Raw genomic sequence first — 23,018 nt, forward strand, 5'->3', positions numbered from 1 at the left:
TAATAGCCCAATATGCCTTATGTTCAAGTTCGAGAGGTAAGTGACATGCCTTTCCATAAACCATTTTATATGGAGACATACCCATAGGATTTTTATATGCAGTTCTATATGCCCATAATGCATCATCAAGTTTCTTGGAGCAATTCTTTCTAGATCTATTAACACTCTTTTGCAAAATTAGTTTGAGCTCTCTATTACTCAATTCTACTTGACCACTAGACTGTGGGTGATAAGGAGATGCAATTCTATGATTAACATCATACTTAGCGAGCATTTTACGAAAAGCGCCATGAATAAAATGTGAACCACCATCAGTCATTAAATATCTAGGGACTCCAAACCTCAGAAAAATAAGTTCTTTAAGCATCTTAATAGAGGTGTTATGATCAGCACTACTAGTTGGAATAGCTTCTACCCACTTAGTAATGTAATCAACAATAACTAAATTATGTGTATATCTATTAGAGGCGGGAAAAGGTCCCATATAATCAAAGCCCCAAACATCAAATGGTTCAATAAGAAGAGAATAATTCATAGGCATTTCTTAACGTCTACTAAAATTACCAATTCTTTGACATTCATCACAAGACAAGACAAACTTACGGGCATCTTTGAAGAGAGTAGGCCAATAAAAACCGGATTGCAATACCTTATATGCAATTCTATCTCCAGTGTGGTGTCCTCCATATGCCTCAGAGTGACACTTGCGTAGGATCTGTTCATGTTCATGCTCAGGTACACAACATCTAATGACACCATCTACTCCTTTGTAAAGGTGTGGGTCATCCCAGAAGTAATGTCTTAAATCATAAAAGAACTTTTTCTTTTGCTGGTATGTGAAACTAGGTGGTATGAATTTAGCAACAATGTAATTAGCATAATCAGCATACCATGGAGCAATACGAGAAGCATTTATGACAGCTAATTGTTCATCAGGAAAGCTATCATCAATAGGTAGTGGGTCATCAAGAACATTCTCTAACCTAGACAAGTTGTCTGCAACGGGGTTCTCGGCTCCCTTTCTATCAATAACTAGTGGACCCGTTGCGCCAAATGGCGCAGAGGCACACAAAAACCATGTTTGCGAAGATTTTTTTGCATGGTTTGGTCCTTTTTATATGAGACACGGTGGAATCTTGCGTAAATGATATGAATATAGTCGGTTTATCTTAATATAATTGGTTTATTTTAATAGCATAGAGTGAAAGTTGAAAAAATATCATTCGTTGCTATGAAAAATTAAGATAGAAGTGTTTTGAAAAGGTTGTCCCTCTCAACAAAAAATTGGCTGTAACAATTATTGAGGCATATGCATGTATTATGTAGACTGAAAGGTATGTGCCTGTTCTTTTAGAAGCATGTCTAATATTATTTACAGAGCATTTAAGGTTTACTGGGCTGGCCTGCTTGGTGTTTGGCCCACGGACAATTTTTCTGCTTGGCCCGCTCATTGTAGAATATGAAGCGGCAGGCATCGGTCCCTTGCTTTTCCTCTTCCTCGGCAACTCCGTTCAGTGGTTCAATGCTTCATTGAGAGGCGAAGCGCAGCGTTTGCGTGCTGGTGAGATTTCTTCCCCTTTCTGACTGGCTGGAGCTTATTTGAATCATGGATCTGATCTGCATTCGTTTGGATTTGGCAACCTCTTTCGTTTTCAGCCGACTCCTACTCCATTGTTGTCTTTTTTCAGGCATGGATTGCGATGTTTTGTGGCTATTTACACATAGGGATTTCTACCTATGGAAAGAAATCAATGCGATTTTGGCATTAGTATTGTTGGTTTTCTCGATTACGGTTGTGATTGGATGTCACGGGGCGAGGCGCGGCTGCCTGCTCTCCTTCCCCCCGACGTCCTGCCGAGTCGCCCCTCGGCTCGAGCTCAAGCTAGGTGGCCACGATCACGAGCTGGAGAAGGGGGGCTCAGAGGCCGCTGGTGCAGCGGTGGCAAGAGAGAGAGGAGGCGGATGAGGCCGAGGAGGCGGCGGCAGGAGAGGAGGTGGCTGCGAGGGCGCGGGCACGGGCGGTGGTAGTAGAGGAGGCGGACGAGGCCGAGGCAGCGGCGGCGACAGGAGAGGAGGCAATGTTTTTTTATTATCCACCGCCTCTGCTGATGGATACGTGTTCTTCCAGATCTATACGTTGTGATAGCATTGTGCTCTGATTAGTTTGCGCGGACTGAAAATCTTTGATGTTTTAGGTCAGGCATGAGGGGAGATCGCACCAACGATCCTGTGAACATTAGCTCTGATGAGAGCCCGGATAGCAGCTCTGATGAAGGTCTACACATGAGCTCTGATGAACGCGTGTACACCAGCTCTGATGAAGTTGTGGACACGAGCTCTGATGAACGCGCGTACACCAGCTCTGATGATGGCGTCGACACGAGCTCTGATGAAGGTATTTTTAGTAATGCTAATCATCAGACATTTGACTTAATAAAATGTGGTCATGGTCTGTATTTTAATCATTTGCGCTTATGGGCCATTTGTTTGTTGAACTATTGAGGAATGTACTACCGTATGAAGAAAAAGAAGCTTCAGAAGACATGCAAGGATGTGAGTGACTGCCCTAGGGAGTATTCAATTGGTAAGGACTAATGCTAGATAATCCAAAGTGTTTCTTTCTATAGATAGGAAATTAATTATTTTACTTTTGTTCTTAGGATATGTTCCTAATTCTGAAGCCGACTGGATGCATTCAAAGATATTTATGATGTCAATGTGTGCTCGAAAGCATCTTAGTTGCTATGTCTGTTCTATTAAGCCTGCTATTAGGCACTATGTGTGTGAGATGAACAAGACTTTTACAAAAGCTCGGCAGAGAATGGTAAGAAGCAAATTTATTTGCCTATATGTGTATTTGCCTACTCTATCAATCATGGTGTCTAACTATAAATCTATTGAATGCTTGTAGTATGTCTCTACTTTGTTCACTGAGAAGCACCTGATGAAGTTTCTCTCTACTCTGGTCGATCGAATGCGGATTAATCTTTCACCTGGGCGTTGTTTAATCTATGTTCGATTGATGAAAGGGGTTGACAACAGGGCTGCTATAACACATAACTAGAGCCGCTTTGCGGAAAGAGCAAAGCTGAAAGAAGGGGAAATCTATGTCTTTTATCTCCGAGATTGCAAGGGGGTGCCAGTGCTCACTGTGCACAAAATCTGAAGAGGTTGGTGTATGAAACAGAATTTTATTTCTGAAAGAAATATTTAGTTTATTTCCTGGTCTAAGTAAGTATGAGTTTCTGTAGGTTTCTGTGATGCAGTTTGGAAGGAGGAAGATGGCAAGGTGCTTTGCAAGGGCATGTATATATGTTCTCTAGTATGACGGTATGCCTATGTTTAGTAATGTTTAGTCATTTCATAGACTGCGGTCAGGTCTGTTGGGTCACGGGAGCTAGGATGCTTTTCTTTTGGCACTAATGTATCCTATATGCTATCTATGTAATGCACTGATGGTGAAGACTCTAAACTATTAGTGAGCTATATGCTTTTGCCTAACATTGTAATTATGTTTGTCTGAAGCAACTAAGCGTACGCACATAGATATAGCATAGTCAGTACATGGCATTTCATAAGATAATATTAAAGTTTTGGCCGCAACAAAATACTCTGCATGAAGGATAATAAGTTTTGGTAATGCCTTTGAGCTAGCTTTCAAAAGTATCCTGATCGACGTTGTTGCTTGGATTTATAGCTCATTGCCATGGTCGAACAACGCTTTCTTTGCACTTCTTTTTCCAGGCACCCTGTACATAGTGCTTTGTTGGTTGGTCAAAGAGCAAGATAGTTGATTTATTAGGTTTTTCTTGTGAGTGTTTGACCTAGTAGTTGTTGGAAATATGCCCTAGAGGCAATAATAAAAGGATTATTATTATATTTCCTTGTTCATGATAATTGTCTTTATTCATGCTATAACTGTATTATCCGGAAATCGTAATACACGTGTGAATACATAGACCATAATATGTCCCTAGTAAGCCTCTAGTTGACTAGCTTGTTGATCAACAGATAGTCATGGTTTCCTGACTATGGACATCAGATGTCGTTGATAACAGGACCACATCATTAGGAGAATGATGTGATGGACAAGACCCAATCCTAAGCATAGCACAAGATCGTGTAGTTCGTTTGCTAGAGCTTTTCCAATGTCAAGTATCCTTTCCTTAGACCAGGAGATCGTGTAACTCCCGGATACCGTAGGAGTGCTTTGGGTGTACCAAACGTCACAACGTAACTGGGTGACCATAAAGGTGCACTACAGGTATCTCCGAAAGTGTCTGTTGGGTTGACATGGATCGAGACTGGGATTTGTCACTCCGTATGACGGAGAGGTATCTCTGGGCCCACTCAGTAATGCATCATCATAATGAGCTCAAAGTGACCAAGTGTTTGGTCACGGGATCATGTATTACGGTACGAGTAAAGTGACTTGCCGGTAACGAGACTGAACGAGGTATTGGGATACCGACGATCGAGTCTCGGGCAAGTAACGTACTGATTGACAAAGGGAATTGTATACGGGGTTGATCGAATCCTCGACATCGTGGTTCATCTGATGAAATCATCGTGGAACATGTGGGAGACAACATGGGTATCCAGATCCTGCGGTTGGTTATTGACCGGAGAGCCGTCTCGGTCATGTATGCGTGTCTCCCGAACCCGTAGGGTCTACACACTTAAGGTTCGGTGACGCTAGGGTTATTAGGAAGACTTGTATGTGATTACCGAATGTTGTTATAGTCCGGAGGTGAAGATTTATATATAGGAAGTGCTGTTTCGGCCATCGGTAAAGTTTCGGGGTCACCCGGTATTGTACCGGGACCACCGGAAGGGTCCCGGGAGTCCACCGGGTGGGGCCACCCATCCCGGAGGGCCCCGTGGGCTGAAGTGGGGAGGGGACCAGCCACTGGTGGGCTGGTGCACCCCCCCTGGGCCCCCCTCTGCGCCTAGGGTTGGGAACCCTAGGGAAGGGGCCGCCTCCACTTGCCTTGGGGGGCACTCCACCCCCCTTGTCCGCCGCCCCCCCCCTAGAGATCCCATCTCTAGGGCCAGATCCCCCCCCCCTGGGGGCCTATATAAAGGAGGGGGGAGGAAGGGTAGCCGAACCCTGAGTCTTGGCGCCTCCCTCCCCCTGCTACACCTCTTCCTCCTCCCGCGGTTGCTTGGAGAAGCCCTGCCGGAGTACTGCTTCTCCACCACCACCACGCCGTCGTGCTGCTGCTGGAGTCTTCTTCCTCAACCTATCCTTCCCCTTGCTGGATCAAGAAGGAGGAGACGTCATCCGCTCCATACGTGTGTTGAACGCGGAGGTGCTATCCGTTCAGCACTTGGTCGTCGGTGATTTGGATCACGCTGAGTACGACTCCATCATCCCCGTTCTCTTGAACGCTTCCGCTCGCGATCCACGGGTATGTAGATGCACTCCTATCACTCGTTGCTTAGATGAACTCATAGATGGATCTTGGTGAAACCGTAGAAAAAAATTTAATTTTTTGCAACGTTCCCCAACAGTGGTATCAGAGCTAGGTCTATGCGTAGTTCTCTTTGCACGAGTAGAACACAATTTGTTGTGGGTGTAGATGTTGTCAACTTTCTTGCCACTACTAGTCTTATTTTGCTTCAGCGGTATTGTGGGATGAAGCGGCCTGGACCGACCTTACACGTACGCTTACGTGAGACAGGTTCCACCGACTGACATGCACTAGTTGCATAAGGTGGCTAGCGGGTGTCTGTCTCTCCCACTTTAGTTGGAGCGGATTCGATGAAAAGGGTCCTTATGAAGGGTAAATAGAAGTTGACAAATCACGTTGTGGCTTTAACATAGGTAAGAAAACGTTCTTGCTAGATCACCTATAGAAGCCACGTAAAAAAACTTGCAACAACAAATTAGAGGACGTCTAACTTGTTTTTGCAGCAAGTGTCTTGTGATGTGATATGGCCAAAGTTGTGATGAATGATGAATGATATATTGTGATGTATGAGATCATGTTCTTGTAATAGGAATCCCGACTTGCATGTCAATGAGTATGACAACCGGCAGGAGCCATAGGAGTTGTCTTTATTTTTTGTATGACCTACGTGTCATTGAAGAACGCCATGTAAATTACTTTACTTTATTGCTAAACGCGTTAGCCATAGAAGTAGAAGTAGTCGTTGGCGTGACAACTTCATGAAGACACGATGATGGAGATCATGATGATGGAGATCATGGTGTCATGCCGGTGACGAAGATGATCATGGAGCCCCGAAGATGGAGATCAAAGGAGCTATTTGATATTGGCCATATCATGTCACTATTATATAATTGCATGTGATGTTTATTATGTTTATGCATCTTGTTTACTTAGAACGACGGTAGTAAATAAGATGATCCCTTATAACAATTTCAAGAAAGTGTTCTCCCCTAACTGTGCGCCGTTGCTAAAGTTCGTCGTTTCGAAGCACCACGTGATGATCGGGTGTGATAGATTCTTACGTTCACATACAACGGGTGTAAGACAGTTTTACACATGCAAAAACACTTAGGGTTAACTTGACGAGCCTAGCATGTACAGACATGGCCTCGGAACACAGAGACCGAAAGGTCGAACATGAGTCGTATGGAAGATACGATCAACATGGAGATGGTCACCGATGATGACTAGTCCGTCTCACGTGATGATCAGACACGGCCTAGTCGACTCGGATCGTGTAACACTTAGATGACTAGAGGGATGTCTAATCTGAGTGGGAGTTCATTAAAATAATTTGATTAGATGAACTTAATTATCATGAACTTAGTCTAAAACCTTTGCAAATATGTCTTGTAGATCAAATGGCCAACGCTCATGTCAACATGAACTTCAACGCGTTCCTAGAGAAAACCAAGCTGAAAGATGATGGCAACAACTATACGGACTGGGTCCGGAACCTGAGGATCATCCTCATAGCTGCCAAGAAAGCATATGTCCTAGATGGACCGCTAGGTGAAGCACCCATCCCAGAGAACCAAGACGTTATGAACGCTTGGCAGTCACGTGCTGATGATTACTCCCTCGTTCAGTGTGGCATGCTTTATAGCTTAGAAGCGGGGCTCCAAAAGAATTTTGAGCAACACGGAGCATATGAGATGTTCGAGGAGCTGAAAATGGTTTTCCAAGCTCATGCCCGGGTCGAGAGATATGAAGTCTCTGACAAGTTCTACAGTTGTAAGATGGAGGAAAATAGTTCTGTCAGTGAGCACATACTCAAAATGTCTGGGTTGCACAACCGCCTGTCCCAGCTAGACATTAACCTCCCGGACGAGGCGGTCATTGATAGAATCCTTCAGTCGCTCCCACCGAGCTACAAGAGCTTTGTGATGAACTACAATATGCAGGGGATGGTGAAAACTATTCCTGAAGTATTTTCAATGCTGAAGTCGGCAGAGGTAGAAATCAAGAAAGAACATCAAGTGTTAATGGTCAATAAAACCACGAAGTTCAAGAAGGGCAAGGGAAAGAAGAACTTCAAGAAGGACGGCAAAGATGTTGCCGCGCCTGGTAAGCCAGTTGCCAGGAAGAAGTCAAGCAATGGACCCAAGCCTGAGACTGAGTGCTTTTATTGCAAAGGGAAGGGTCACTGGAAGCGGAACTGCCCCAAATACTTAGCGGACAAGAAGGCCGGCAACACTAAAGGTATATGTGATATACATGTAATTGATGTGTACCTTACCAGTGCTCGTAGTAACTCCTGGGTATTTGATACCGATGCCGTTGCTCACATTTGTAACTCACAGCAGGAGCTGTGGAATAAGCGGAGACTGGCGAAGGACGAGGTCACGATGCGCGTCGGGAATGGTTCCAAGGTCGATGTGATCGCCGTCGGCACGCTACCTCTACATTTACCTACGGGATTAGTTTTAAAGCTCAATAATTGTTATTTAGTGCCAAGTTTGAGCATGAACATTGTATCTGGATCTCGTTTGATATGAGATGGCTACTCATTTAAATCCGAGAATAATGGTTGTTCTATTTATATGAGAGATATGTTTTATGGTCATGCCCCAATGGTCAATGGTTTATTCTTAATGAATCTCGAGCGTAATGTTACACATATTCATAGTGTGAATACCAAAAGATGTAAAGTTGATAACGATAGTCCCACATACTTGTGGCACTGCCGCCTTGGTCACATTGGTGTCAAGCGCATGAAGAAGCTCCATGCTGATGGACTTTTGGAGTCTCTCGATTATGAATCATTTGACACATGCGAACCATGCCTCATGGGCAAAATGACCAAGACTCCGTTCTCCGGAACAATGGAGCGAGCAACCAACTTATTGGAAATCATACATACCGATGTATGTGGTCCAATGAGCGTTGAGGCTCGCGGAGGATATCATTATGTTCTCACTCTCACTGATGACTTGAGTAGATATGGGTATGTCTACTTAATGAGACCTTTGAAAAGTTCAAAGAATTTCAGAATGAGGTAGAGAATCAACGTGACCGAAAGATAAAATTCCTACGATCAGATCATGGAGGAGAATATTTAAGTCACGAATTTGGTACACACTTAAGGAAATGTGGAATCGTTTCACAACTCACGCCGTCTGGAACACCTCAGTGTAACGGTGTGTCCGAACGTCGTAATCGCACTCTATTGGATATGGTGCGGTCTATGATGTCTCTTACCGATTTACCGCTATCATTTTGGGGATACGCACTAGAGACAGCTACATTCACTTTAAATAGGGCACCGTCTAAATCCGTTGAGACGACACTGTATGAATTATGGTTTGGGAAGAAACCTAAGCTGTCGTTTCTAAAATTTTGGGGATGCGATGCTTATGTCAAGAAGCTTCAACCTGAAAAGCTCGAACCCAAGTCGGAAAAATGTGTCTTCATAGGATACCCTAAGGAAACCATTGGGTATACCTTCTACTTAAGATCCGAGGGCAAGATCTTTGTTGCCAAGAATGGATCCTTTCTAGAAAAAGAGTTTCTCTCGAAAGAAGTAAGTGGGAGGAAAGTAGAACTCGATGAAGTACTACCTCTTGAACAGGAAAGTAGTGCAGCTCAGGAAAATGTTCCTGTGATGCCTACACCAACTGGAGAGGAAAATAATGATGATGATCAAGGTACTTCGGATCAAGTTGCTACTGAACTTCGTAGGTCCACAAGGACACGTTCCGCACCAGAGTGGTACGGCAACCCTGTCTTGGAAATCATGTTGTTAGACAACGGTGAACCTTCGAACTATGAAGAAGCGATGGCGGGCCCAGATTCCAACAAATGGCTTGAAGCCATGTGATCCGAGATAGAATCCATGTATGAAAACAAAGTATGGACTTTGACAGACTTGCCCGATGATCGGCGAGCGATAGAAAACAAATGGATCTTTAAGAAGAAGACGCACGCGGATGGCAATGTTACCATCTATAAAGCTCGACTTGTCGCTAAGTGTTATCGACAAGTTCAAGGGGTTGACTACGATGAGACATTCTCTCCCGTAGCGAAGCTGAAGTCTGTCCGAATCATGTTAGCAATTGTCGCATACTATGATTATGAGATATGGCAGATGGACGTCAAAACGGCATTCCTTAACGGACATCTTAAGGAAGAACAGTATATGATACAGCCGGAAGGTTTTGTCGATCCTGAGAATGCTAACAAAGTATGCAAGCTCCAGCGATCCATTTATGGGCTGGTGCAAGCATCTCGGAGTTGGAACATTCGCTTTGATGAGATGATCAAAGCGTTTGGGTTTATGCAGACTTATGGAGAAGCCTGCATTCACAAGAAAGTGAGTGGGAGCTCTGTAGCATTTCTCATATTATATGTAGATGACATACTCTTGATGGGAAATGATATAGAACTTTTGGACAGCATTAAGGCCTACTTGAATAAGTGTTTTTCAATGAAGGACCTTGGAGAAGCTGCTTACATATTAGGCATCAAGATCTATAGGGATAGATCGAGACGCCTCATAGGTCTTTCACAAAGCACATACCTTGATAAGATTTTGAAGAAGTTCAAAATGGATCAGTCCAAGAAAGGGTTCTTGCCTGTATTGCAAGGTGTGAGATTGAGCTCGGCTCAATGCCCGACCACGGCAAAAGATAAAGAAGAGATGAGTGCCATCCCCTATGCTTCAGCCATAGGATCTATTATGTATGCCATGCTGTGTACCAGACCTGATGTAAACCTTGCCGTAAGTTTGGTAGGAAGGTACCAAAGTAATCCCGGCAAGGAACACTGGACAACAGTCAAGAATATCCTGAAGTACCTGAAAAGTACAAAGGACATGTTTCTCGTTTATGGAGGTGACGAAGAGCTCGTCGTAAAGGGTTAGGTCGACGCTAGCTTCGACATAGATCTGGATGACTCTAAGTCACAAACCGGATACGTGTATATGTTGAATGGTGGACCAGTAAGCTGGTGCAGCTGCAAGCAGAGTGTCGTGGCGGGATCTACATGTGAAGCGGAGTACATGGCAGCCTCGGAGGCAGCGCATGAAGCAATTTGGGTGAAGGAGTTCATCACCGACCTAGGAGTCATACCCAATGCGTCGGGGCCGATCAAACTCTTCTGTGACAACACTGGAGCTATTGACGTTGCCAAGGAGCCCAGGTTTCACAAGAAGACCAGGCACATCAAGGGTCGTTCCAACTCCATTCGTGAAAATGTTCAAGATGGAGACATAGATATTTGCAAAGTACATACGGATCTGAATGTCGCAGATCCATTGACTAAACCTCTTTCGCGAGCAAAACATGATCAACACCAGAACTATATGGGTGTTCGATTCATCACAATGTAACTAGATTATTGACTCTAGTGCAAGTGGGAGACTGTTGGAAATATACCCTAGAGGCAATAATAAAAGGATTATTATTATGTTTCCTTGTTCATGATAATTGTCTTTATTCATGCTATAACTGTATTATCCGGAAATCGTAATACACGTGTGAATACATAGACCATAATATGTCCCTAGTAAGCCTCTAGTTGACTAGCTTGTTGATCAACAGATAGTCATGGTTTCCTGACTATGGACATCAGATGTCGTTGATAACAGGATCACATCATTACGAGAATGATGTGATGGACAAGACCCAATCCTAAGCATAGCACAAGATCGTGTAGTTCGTTTGCTAGAGCTTTTCCAATGTCAAGTATCCTTTCCTTAGACCAGGAGATCGTGTAACTCCCGGATACCGTAGGAGTGCTTTGGGTGTACCAAACGTCACAACGTAACTGGGTGACCATAAAGGTGCACTACAGGTATCTCCGAAAGTGTCTGTTGGGTTGACACGGATCGAGACTGGGATTTGTCACTCCGTATGACGAAGAGGTATCTCTGGGCCCACTTGGTAATGCATCATCATAATGAGCTCAAAGTGACCAAGTGTTTGGTCATGGGATCATGCATTATGGTACGAGTAAAGTGACTTGCCGGTAACGAGACTGAACGAGGTATTGGGATACCGACGATCGAGTCTCGGGCAAGTAACGTACCGATTGACAAAGGGAATTGTATACAGGGTTGATCGAATCCTCGACATCGTGGTTCATCCGATGAAATCATCGTGGAACATGTGGGAGACAACATGGATATCCAGATCCCGCTGTTGGTTATTGACCGGAGAGCCGTCTCGGTCATGTTTGCGTGTCTCCCGAACCCGTAGGGTTTACACACTTAAGGTTCGGTGATGCTAGGGTTATTAGGAGACTTGTATGTGATTACCGAATGTTGTTCGGAGTCCCGGATGAGATCCCGGACGTCACGAGGAGTTCCGGAATAGTACGGAGGTGAAGATTTATATATAGGAAGTGCTGTTTTGGCCATCGAGAAAGTTTCGGGGTCACCCGGTATTGTACCGGGACCACCGGAAGGGTCCCGGGGGTCCACCGGGTGGGGCCACCCATCCCGGAGGGCCCCGTGGGCTGAAGTGGGGAGGGGACCAGCCCCTGGTGGGCTGGTGCGCCCCCCCCTGGGCCCCCTCTGCGCCTAGGGTTGGGAACCCTAGGGGAGGGGGCGCCTCCACTTGCCTTGGGGGGCACTCCACCCCCCTTGGCCGGCTTCCCCACCTGGGGCCTATGTAAAGGAGGGGGCTAGGGAGGGCAGCCGAACCCTGAGTCTTGGCGCCTCCCTCCCCCTGCTACACCTCTTCCTCCTCCCGCGGTTGCTTGGCGAAGCCCTACCGGAGTACTGCTTCTCCACCACCACCACGCCGCCGTGCTGCTACTGGAGTCTTCTTCCTCAACCTCTCCTTCCCCCTTGCTGGATCAAGAAGGAGGAGACGTCATCCGCTCCATACGTGTGTTGAATGCGAAGGTGATGTCCATTCAGCACTTGGTCATCGGTGATTTGGATCACGGCGAGTACGACTCCATCATCCCTGTTCTCTTGAACGCTTCCGCTCGCGATCTACAAGGGTATGTAGATGCACTCCTATCACTCGTTGCTTAGATGAACTCATAGATGGATCTTGGTGAAACCGTAGAAAATTTTTAATTTTCTGCAACGTTCCCCAACAGTAGTTCCATTGCCTGCGATTTCTGGGTCCAACTTGCTGGTGGCAGGAAAGAGGTTAGAGATCACTTCAGTTGGCGGTGTGTTCGTTGTGCTGCTATTAAACTGTGGTTCTGCTTCAGGTGTTGCAACCAATTCATCATCGGGTTCCTGAAACTTGTTATGAGACATACATGGTCTATTTTTTGCATGTTAAAACTGGCACACAAACTAAGACAAAGTATGTCTAATATACCTCAAGAAGTGGTGTATTTGGACTGTCGTCATCGGATGAAAGCAGCAATGTTAATGGTTGCACCCTATCTCTTTCCATGGCTTCGACTTGCTTTTTAAGCTGCATAGTAGATTGTTCAAAACTCCATGACCAGGATGTTGCTTGTAGAAGTTCTCTTCTGCATTTCTTCAGGGGTTGTAGGTTTGCATCATCAAAGACGACTATTTTATTTTCTTGTAGATAGCTTATCGCAGCTTCATTAGCTGATTCAGCAGCTTCGAGGGATGTACTTTTGAAATCCCCATAAAAAATTTTGGGTTCTGTGGCTGCCCAGCCTCTATGAGGTGGTAAATTGATTGAAAGAGAGGCAATTAGGCCATGTTCTCCCATGTCAAGTAGGTCATGGTCAGTGATTTGCAGCTTAAGAGTGTTCATGGCTTGCTGAAGAATGTAATGTTTGCTTATGTTGACATGGATTGGCGACATCTGCAAGTTGTAAACCAGGTATGCATCATGCAAATGGACGAAGATGTGGTCGCACATATGCTTTAATTGACGATATAAACAGAAAGTAAATTACCTAGTTGTCCTGAGGCACGTACCTATGGAAGGCCCCTGACCATGAGTTCTTCGTCCAATGGAGAATCCAGATCCTCGCCCGCCATATCCTTGCACTAGATGTGTGATTTACAGAGCTGGAAGATAGAGGCGGCTCAGGGGGTGGTAGATCGAACTGGAAATGGATGTGACTGATAGAAACCCTAGAATCTGTGAGTTGGAGCCAGTGTGCTTACTGTATATTGACTGTTGTGGGCTTGCAAAGGGTTTTCAGTGCTCATGTCCGGTTGGTGGAACCGTGAATCAGCCACAGCGAGCCGGCAGCGACAACCATACCCTGCAAATTCCAGACGCGACGCCCACGAAACGCACTCGAGACGCCCACGCAGAGCACACACTGCAACTGACAACGGGGACCAGCGACAGCATGGGGCCACATGTCATCACACCAGCAGCAAAGTTGTGTACCAGGCAGGTGCACATGCGCCTGCCCACCATGCGCACCCCGCAGATCCAATCCCCATGCTGCAAGACCGCCCGCGCACACCCCATCTCGTCAACAGCCTAGCCAACGCAGCCGACGAGCGGGCCCAGCAGCAGCATTGCCCCACCTGTCATCGTGAGGCTTCATTCATTTTTTAGTGCGTGTATTTTAGAATATGAACCCACTCTCACAGCCGTGCGAGCCCATTTTCATAGCCAGATGGAAACAAGCTATTTTACACTGTATTAGCTTTGCTGTCTACAGAAATGGGAATTGTACACGCAATAGGAATCCTGAAGTATATTGATGGCCTTGGCTATGCCAGCTATAGACATAAATGGCACTAAAAATTAAATAAGAAGCCACAGAGACATAAACGCTGCAAGCAACAGTCTTAACAGGGCCATCATTAGTTCTTACACGCATAGTCTTGGCAAGTCTTACATAGACAGAGAAATATAATTATACATTACGATTGACCTATGCGGTTAAACAAAAGGATCAAAGCAGACTACAATTCTAAATGGTCTGGTTTAGGATGCATTCTTGTAGAATAGAACTCTAGAAACCTCTCCTAATGCTTTTTAGTTGCTTCTCTAATTTGAGCACCCTGCGCTTGAGCCTTTCTACTATCTTCTCAATGTTGTTAAGAGGTTCGTTCATAAGCTGATCCATGGGTTCTTTCCCAGATGATCTGTTGAGCGTTGTCACATTGCATATATGATCAGATAATCCATGCATGTATCTTGTAAGAACAAACCAGCCCATAGCATTTTTCTTGTTCTTATACCTAGCCATCATTAATTTGTTCTTGATGGATTTGGTCTTCGCCTTTGTTTTCTGCTTGTTATACTTTGCTACAACCAGCTCATGCTTTAGAGATTGATTTTCCTCATCCAGTTTCTTCATGTTGTTGTAATTGTAGTCTCTTAGTTCAGTCTTAACCATGCATTTTATGTATCCAATTGCTTCCATGGCGGCTGTGTCCTCTGACATTGCATGGTCGATACACTGCACCCCAGGAATAGCCATACGACTGCCATGATCTTCAACATATGATGTGGGCGTATGAAAAAAACAGTGACACATACTCTACCGCCATCACATGCTTTGGTTCAATACTCAGCTGTTGGAAGTTCTAAAGTCTCTAAAAGAACATCCAGCATCATCCTATAAGGGATTTTGATCATCGATGGTGTGGCCTATGATTTTAAACAGATGTTAGTAGGCACGAGGGCATGAATCATATTTCGGCAGGTAAAAGTTTTTAGAGGGGAAAGTGTACTTTGAATAACCCAAGCAAAACTAACACCATATTAGTTTCTGCTATGGCAACAGCTGGATGATCAAATTCAAGGATGAGAGAACAAGAAATGAAGATAACTAATTTATCCTGGATAACTTTATGCACAAGATGTTAAAGAAGGTAAGTTTGTATATGATCACCTGTATAAGCATAAGCTATGCATCGACGGTGTAGACCACAACATTTACTACCTGGTAGCTTCTAATTATCACAAGTATGAACTAATAACTATCACAAGTTTGAATTGAAGCCTGAATGCAATGTACATGAGTACTGTGCCTGTATAAAACAAAAAGACTTTGGTGTGAAAGACTTGCGTACGAACACACATCTAACACTGAAACAATGCAGGAAGCTCTCTAGTAATGTGCCTGTATGAAACAAAAAGACTTGGGTGTGTGTTTGTATGGAAGCACTTGGTGTATTCTTTTTAGATGAGCACGCTAGCATTGGTTTTCGTGGCTCAGATTTTGTCTTGCTGAGTGATGTCAGTACAGGCATATCTTTTTGCCTGCTTAAAACTTCATGACATTAAGAAATAGTTTTCATAATAAGCCTACGAAGCTTAAATTATGCATCTTACTGTGAGGAAATAGGCATAGAAAAACTATCCACAACAGATAACTAAAGCATTGGTTGTTTTCTACTATATAATCACCAACCTCACAGCGGGGCTGTGAATTCTCATACTCAGTGTAGGCCTCTGCCATGCATGGCACCTCCTCATGCATCAAATATTCAGAACAGCTTCAGTGCATACCAAGGAAATCATTCTGGTCAAAGGAATGCTCGGCTATTTTTCTGAAAGGAAGCCACCTCAAGCAGCTGGCCTTTAGATTGGTTATTGTTGGAGTATTCTTCATCCGGAGAAAAGTTGGTATGTATCTCCTCTGCATCCAGTGGCGTCTCCTGTGAAATCAGGCAGATAGATCAAACACCGACCACAGATGCAACCTTAATCAGAAAGAGGGCACATAGATCTGCGGCTACATCACTGAATTGTAAGGGTAGTTACCTGTGGCCCCGCTGAGGACTTCTCCGGGCATTCAGATGCTGAAACACATGGAGAAACAACAGCTAGCAATATTGACTGCGCTGGCGCCGGTGTGGTCATTGTTTGGGAGCGAGGCACTGAACGTGCGGGAGAGAACACCCTGCCGATCTAGGGTTTCATCTGGCTACCTTCATACCAATATATGATATGTCCATGGGCCTTTTGGCTGGGCTATTGTCTCTGGGCCCATACACCACAACTCCCAAGGGCCTGCATAGTAGCTGGAAAGAAAGATTGCGAATAGAAAGGTACACAGAGGGCCACGCTAATTGTTGATTGCAGGTAATAGCAAAGAGAAGCAGGTAATACAGTCTTACAAATGGGGTGCAAAGGTGAGTATCTAAGGTCTTAAACTAGCATTACAGTTTGAAAATAAAAAGACACTGGTAGCATAGTAAAGTTGCTTGATAATACGCCATCTATAATAGGGAGTTGAATTTTTCGATCTTCTCCTCTATTTGATGTATAGCAGTTTGCTCAGAGAGCAGAATACATCAACTTTTGTAGGCTTCATCGCAGCAATATTCCTGTGGGAAATGAAGAAACAAGTTAACTGTTATATCATAGGACCTTGTCAGTACGTGTACATAAATTGACTGACACATATAGTATACCTTAGTTTTTCAGCATAGTTGGAGATCGAACCGTTATCTTTGCATGTCACGTGTACAACGGCATGTAATGATGTCCTGTATGCATATAGTCTAATTCGCATCCATGTGGTGTTATGTAGATGGTAATATAGTCTGGGATATCAATCTCACTGTCAACCCAGCCGAAACAGTCATATCTATGTGTATTTATGAAGCCCTGTCCAGGCAAATCATTCCCTTCGACCAAAACAAACAGGCTCAATAATTGGCTTGCTATCTCGTGTCGGAGGATTCCAGCCGGAAGTTCACTTATACTCACACGAATAAATCGGGTAAGAGAAATTTGCTGGCCACCATAAGAAGAACACCAAGGAATAGCCTTGAAGATGTGGCCACCTAACTCAATGTGTCCCCTTGCCAGGACAGTTGATCTGAATGCCGCAAATGTAGCATACTAAACATCCCCTTGATAGTATACAAGGAAAGCATCAAAGCTAATCGGCTTCACCATGACGTATCTTGACGCTGGTATATACTGAATTACCGCAGAAAATATTTCCTTTGTGTCTATGGGTTCAACACCATCTTCTCGTTTGAGGATTATAGAATGTGATAGCTCCTGGAATCTATCAGGGTCGACCTCTGTGTCCTGAAGAAAACAGTGTGGGGCGGCAGCATCGATGGTGAGGCCTCGGGCATCTGGCACAGGCGATAATGGCTCGATGGGCCTCATTATCTTCCTGAAAGGGTTGTTAAGCACACTAATAAGCACAGTGAACATGTCCAGGTGGATCCCTATTGTTGTGTTTGCTCGATCCCTAAACGTACGTCTGATCTTGATGTTCATCCGCAATGGCACATTTTCTGGCGTGTCTGTCCAACAGATGCACCGGAACACGAGAAGATCGTTGTAGGTGATTGTGTCAGGGCAAAGCTCAGAGACAACACAATATGGATGCAACATAAAATCCACTGTCTCGAATGTCCAAAGGTGCAGCGGGAGGTTTGTTACTTCAACTAAAACCTGGGATCCAGCATGGTTATCATTGAAATCATAGCCTGGTGTGCCACAAAATGTTGAGTTTTCATCTGCACAGAGAGTCGTAAAGTATATATTACCCAGGTTAAGCCTCTGTTCAGACTGAAGGAACTCGACTGCTTGTCTGTTCTGCTGCTTGTTTGGGATGCTAATTAATATTCCTGGTCAGGAGTATCAATAGTAACAATTTCATCACATTCAAGCTGAAAAGCTTTAGCCAATGCATTATCAAAGTGCCTTCGTGCAGTTCTACTATCAGGAGAGAAAATGATTTGGAAATGGTAGTGTGTCCGGATCTCTCGGCATTTTGTTTCACCATAAGAAAGAAAAGCTCTTGTAATATTTCTTCTGGAAGAGACAGACGAGGACGAAATACCTAGCAAGATTATAAAATAGTTTAGGCTACTCGCCAGCTTAGGCGCTGAGAAAGGAAGACTGGATCTAAGAATACAAGGACATCAGCTCAACTTAAAGGAATAGGGAAAGAATGGAATCTACCTTAAACTGAAACGGCAGTATAGGATGTAGCTTCATTGGTTGAAGAAGACGCCATAAGCCCAGGGCACCAAGATGCAGCGAGGGAAGAAACCCTAGAAATGGATGTGCGGGGAGTGTGACGGCGGGATTGGTGGGGTGGAGCAAGAGAGCGTGCAGGTTATGGGGGATAGCACATAGGCCAGTCCTCAGCCACACAACCTGTCTGTATATGAGCGACGGACAAGAATGGGCCTAGTGGGCCGAAGCAAAAACAGGAATTGGATAGAGCCTTAAAGGGTATGAAAAAAGGAGGAGATGACCAGAGTCTAAAACAGAGGGGAAACAAAATTATCTATGAGAAGAAGAATTCATCTGCAGGCTATGGGGCAGCATATCACGCAAAAAAAGGCAAATCATAATCGAACAGCACACACATAATAGGCTAGAGTTCACTTGATTATATAGGGGAGTTTTTTGTTTTGCCGTGCTTTGACACTGCTACTTGAGCAGCTAAAGACTCTAGTTTTAGACCTGCTTAATAAGGAGCATTTAGTTACACAAAAGTTCACGCAGGTAGCATAGGCATCAACGGGCTCGTCTTGAAGCTGGTCAAAGAGCACTGTGGTGGAGCACTGTCGAGGATGAGGCTAGTTGCATGGACGATCGTCTTTCTCCCATGATGTCATCGCAGAGAAGCTAACATTACAGCATAGGTAATCTACAGTAAAACATAGGATAGAAAACAAAGTTAAAGCATGTTTATAGGAAAGGAATCCAGGAACAGCACGAGAGAACGGATTTGGGATGTACCTATAGGTAATATATCTCTGCGTAGCTAGCGGGGAGTAGTTACTGCCTTGATTTCTTTCCTGTCCCAGTCCCCTTTCTAGCAGTAGGGTTCCTTTATAGAAAAGTGTTTTAGTTAGACATGAGGGAGTGCTAAATTTATATGGATTCCAAGAATGCAGAGGCAGATACAAAGCATAGAAACTGGCACCTTTTGTTTTTGGTCGTCTGGTTCTGCTCATCCTTGTCATTCTTTTCCTCAACAGCAACTAAAGGAGCTTCGACCTTGCCATCAGATTCCTCCTGGTGCACCTAACAATCATTTGATAACAGAGCAAGAAGAGATATCAACACTTGAAGGTAAATGAATTGGTTCAAGTATGTTTCAACTCATTCAATGGCTTTACCTCTGCTGTTTCATCAAGCTTCTTCATAGGCTCTTCTAGTGGAGCTGCTTTATTGTCAAGACCTGGAAACAAGGCACGTCTGGCACTACCGGTTGGGCATGGCGATTTGCTACCCAAAAAACAAAGACAAACATGAGTGCAATAAAACAGCCAAGTGCATTGTATTGCTCTGTTTCAAAAGGCATACCCTGGGGATGCAGTTGGAAGGAGATTGACACTGAGCTTTGAAGTTGGTGTGCGCGTCTATGCATCAAGAGGCAGTTAGAAGAATTAAAATAGCCTGCTGGCAGTCAAACCGACATAGTGGAAGGTATGTTAAGACAACTACACACCTCGCTTGTAGGTGTCTGATAGCCTATAGCAAGGCTTCCTGATGAGCTTCTAGGTTGCACTTGATGGATGTTTGGCGTATTTGGTGTAAACATTGCAGAAGTTGCTGGACCATCAATTAGTGAGGTAGAAGATGATGCTCCGGACGTCCCAGGAATATAGTCAAAAGCAGATGAGCTTAACTGAGGCTTGTAGGTTTCCATAATCTTTACAACTTGGAATGACAACTAGTGGCTAGTGGTTGAAAAGCTTCTCCTTGAAATGGACACCAGGAGCTTATACTTCTGCCCAACAACCTGATTAACTTCCGGTGGAGCAATCCTGTCAACCATTGGCACGCGAGCAATTTCTTCTATGGTTACAAGCCCTGGGTTCCTAAACTTCAGCAAGGTAAGAAGAGGCTTTCCCATAGCTGCTTTTCCGACCTTATCAAACATAACAAACTCAGCCTCATCCACATCATCACGTGTAAGGACAGAAACACAGTATCTACACATGGCATTAGCAGAATGAAATTAGACAGCAAGCTCAAGAATAAACAACTGTAAAAGAGCGGACAACAAGCAGAGAGTGAGCAAGGCACATACGTTTCTTGTGCTTCTTTAGCTGAGCAGCTAGGATTAGTGCATCGGTACTGCGATCCCATCATTGTTGAGGTCTTGCTGTAGGAAGAGCAAGAGAAGAACCACTAGCACTGATCAGGAGTAAGCCTTTGGACTGTAACGGTGCAGATGAACCTTTTTTCTTGTGTAAACAACATCATTCAGTATTGGGTACATAAACAACAAAAGTAAAAAGGAACATCTGGAAAGCATGAGAAGAGAATAAACATAGCCCGCTCTCATAAGGGTCGAGCTTAAGGAGTTCTGACACAGTCATTTCGACCGGAGCATCATAGATACGAGCAGGAAGCGACCCTCCATCAATAGCAGCATTGACATCAATAGGTGTAAAATTAGTTCCAAGCCTGTGTAAAACAAAGGAGTCAGCCAGGGCTATAGTGAAATAAGAAGCAACATGTTCATAAGCAAAGGAAAGATAACAGGCAATCCATCAGCAAGCACATAAAAATTACCTGTTGCGGAAGTCATTTATAACAGGCAGATCCTCATCGATGTACCAGCGACAGGCAGAACTACCGCTAAGTCCTTTAACACCTGTGTAGTTATCAAACATGACAGAGGATGAGCAAGTTGCACAGAATTCAATATAAAGTAGCATAATATACTATAGTTTCAGCCAGGACACACACGTAAAGTGACTACCTTGATTCATCTTAGGCAATGTTCCCACGAAAATTGCAATGACAGCCTACTTTTTGTCCCTTGCGTGCACTGCCTCTGCTTCAAATTCAACTGCGCGGTCACCCCAGAGGACCAGCCTTAGCTCCTGGCCCCTACAGATTCCACACCATTCACGGATCAGCAAAGCAATCAAGGCACAAATATTGTAAAGGGCCTGAGCATAATAAAACAATAACTAAACTCATTGTAAGTCAGTGAGGATTCGTCCTTGTGTTTGATGGTTCTGGCTGGTGTGATGATTGGATAGGGATCACATCAGAAACAGCAGTTATCCTTCCAATGACATCTTCAAAATGAAAGGATCCACAAAAGTATGAGCTTTCCAAATCTTTAGAAGGAGATATTTCCTATGGGTAGGCATGCATCATCAGAACTTACCAAGAAAACGGACAGGACGACCACCTGGCCTGGGAATGTCTTCAAATGAGACCAGATTATAGGTACAAAATTGGTAGTCTGCCTACAAGCCTGGGCGAAGCACTGTATCACTGAACCTGGTGAACTAGATCATGTACAGGCTCTCAACAGCCCTAAAGGTAGGCTTTGACTTAATGCAGTTGAACTTAGTCATCATGTAGACCTTTCCTTCTTCTAGCTCATGCTGCAGGCGTTCTGCTGCCTGAGGCGGTATCTGCACGTACATATGATTGCCCTGCGAACAAAATGAATGACTATAAAGACAGCCCAGCTCCAACATAGACAAACAGTGTTCATTCAGGCATGTACAAGGCATACCTGGCTATCAAGAACAACCAAATCCATGTGTTGGATGGGTCCATTGTCAGTTCCTCCACGCTAGAACCAGAGGTGAGATACAAGGACAAAGACAACCCGTTTCCTGCTGTGGTTGTGTATCTCAGAAAGCATTTGATGCGCCATCTACAAAGGCAAACACAGCGCTGCTTAGGAAGATGAAAACATATACAGAAGAGTTATACTAAGTAGAGCAATACGATAGCATACCTAATTAAATTGAAGCGAACAAACATACCAAGCAAATTATGAAAATAGTTTGAAGACGTAAATATAGCTAAAGAGTCTAAGATCAAGCTAAAAACCAACGATAACATAGATACTATCCGAGGCAATGGGTGATGGCAGCGTAAACAGTATTTACAATCTCAAACCTTGTTGAAAAGGGATCACGCAAACAAAAGGTATCATCAAAATCAAGATCCATGTGAAAACAGTAAGTAGTAGTGAGACCAGAAGTAGTTCGCAAAATAACATGTGACATAAAGATTATTCCAGAGACTGAAAGATCTCAGAGAAAACAATGTTTCTAGTATGAGATCCAAGTGTGCCATCTTCATTTTCAATAAGTATTTTCAAATTTTTCTTAGAAGTGACACGTGAGACCGCCACATAAAGCTGGCCATGAGTAAAAACAGGGCTTTTAAGGTATAATCCAATAGCTGAGAGAGTCTGTCCCTGGATTTTATTGATGGTCATGGCATAAGAAACCCTAACCGGAAATTGGCGGCGATGCAGAGTAAACAGCCATCTAGGATCCTTGGTAGTGAGGCATATCCTTGGAATGTACACAACATCTCCGATATTAGAACCAGTCATAATAACAGCCTCTATGACCTTCTCACCAAGCTTAGAGACAATAAGACGAGTACCATTAGAAAGACCAGTTGCTTGACTTAAATTTCTAAGGAGCGTGATGGGCACACCCTTTTTCAAAATCAGTCTATGTTGTGGGAAATTGTTAATTTTAATTGTGTTCAGGTATTCAACAGGATAAAACACATCCATGTTACGCATTGCATCAGCAGCATTTCCAATAGAATCATAGATTAGATATTCCCTCTCGGCAGAAGGCGTCAAGGTTAGCACATGTTCATTAACTTCATGAGCTAGATCATTAGTTGTTGTTAGGATAGCCCTTCGACGCAAGTATTTTGGATTTGAACAGTTTTTAGCAAAGTCTATGTATACAACACTAACAATAGCAGCTAT

The 23,018-nt window shown here is 44.1% G+C and overlaps 1 protein-coding gene across 2 annotated transcripts; it reads right to left on the reverse strand.

The window, feature by feature from the left end:
* Nucleotides 1-18,635: 18,635 nt before the first annotated feature.
* Nucleotides 18,636-21,682, reverse strand: LOC119324940. 2 transcript variants are annotated; one of them, XR_005157247.1, is made up of 11 exons: nucleotides 21,432-21,682; nucleotides 21,235-21,339; nucleotides 21,015-21,145; nucleotides 20,825-20,906; nucleotides 20,337-20,716; nucleotides 19,752-20,238; nucleotides 19,607-19,662; nucleotides 19,420-19,528; nucleotides 19,224-19,324; nucleotides 19,037-19,127; nucleotides 18,636-18,944 (listed from the first exon to the last, which is right to left on the reverse strand). XR_005157247.1 is itself a non-coding variant. In XM_037598704.1 (9 exons), exons 4-8 carry the CDS (start codon nucleotides 19,950-19,952, stop codon nucleotides 19,076-19,078), a joined length of 519 nt encoding a protein of 172 aa, XP_037454601.1. In that variant the 5' UTR covers nucleotides 19,953-20,238; nucleotides 20,337-20,716; nucleotides 20,825-20,906; nucleotides 21,015-21,197; the 3' UTR covers nucleotides 18,636-18,944; nucleotides 19,037-19,075. The 2 variants fall into 2 exon arrangements, 1 of the variants encoding a protein (XP_037454601.1); XM_037598704.1 differs by lacking the exons at nucleotides 21,235-21,339; nucleotides 21,432-21,682 and having other exon boundaries at nucleotides 21,015-21,197.
* Between the last annotated feature and the right edge of the window lie 1,336 nt (nucleotides 21,683-23,018).

The sequence above is a fragment of the Triticum dicoccoides genome, chromosome 6B (genome assembly GCF_002162155.2).
Source record: "Triticum dicoccoides isolate Atlit2015 ecotype Zavitan chromosome 6B, WEW_v2.0, whole genome shotgun sequence".
NCBI lineage: Eukaryota > Viridiplantae > Streptophyta > Magnoliopsida > Poales > Poaceae > Triticum > Triticum dicoccoides.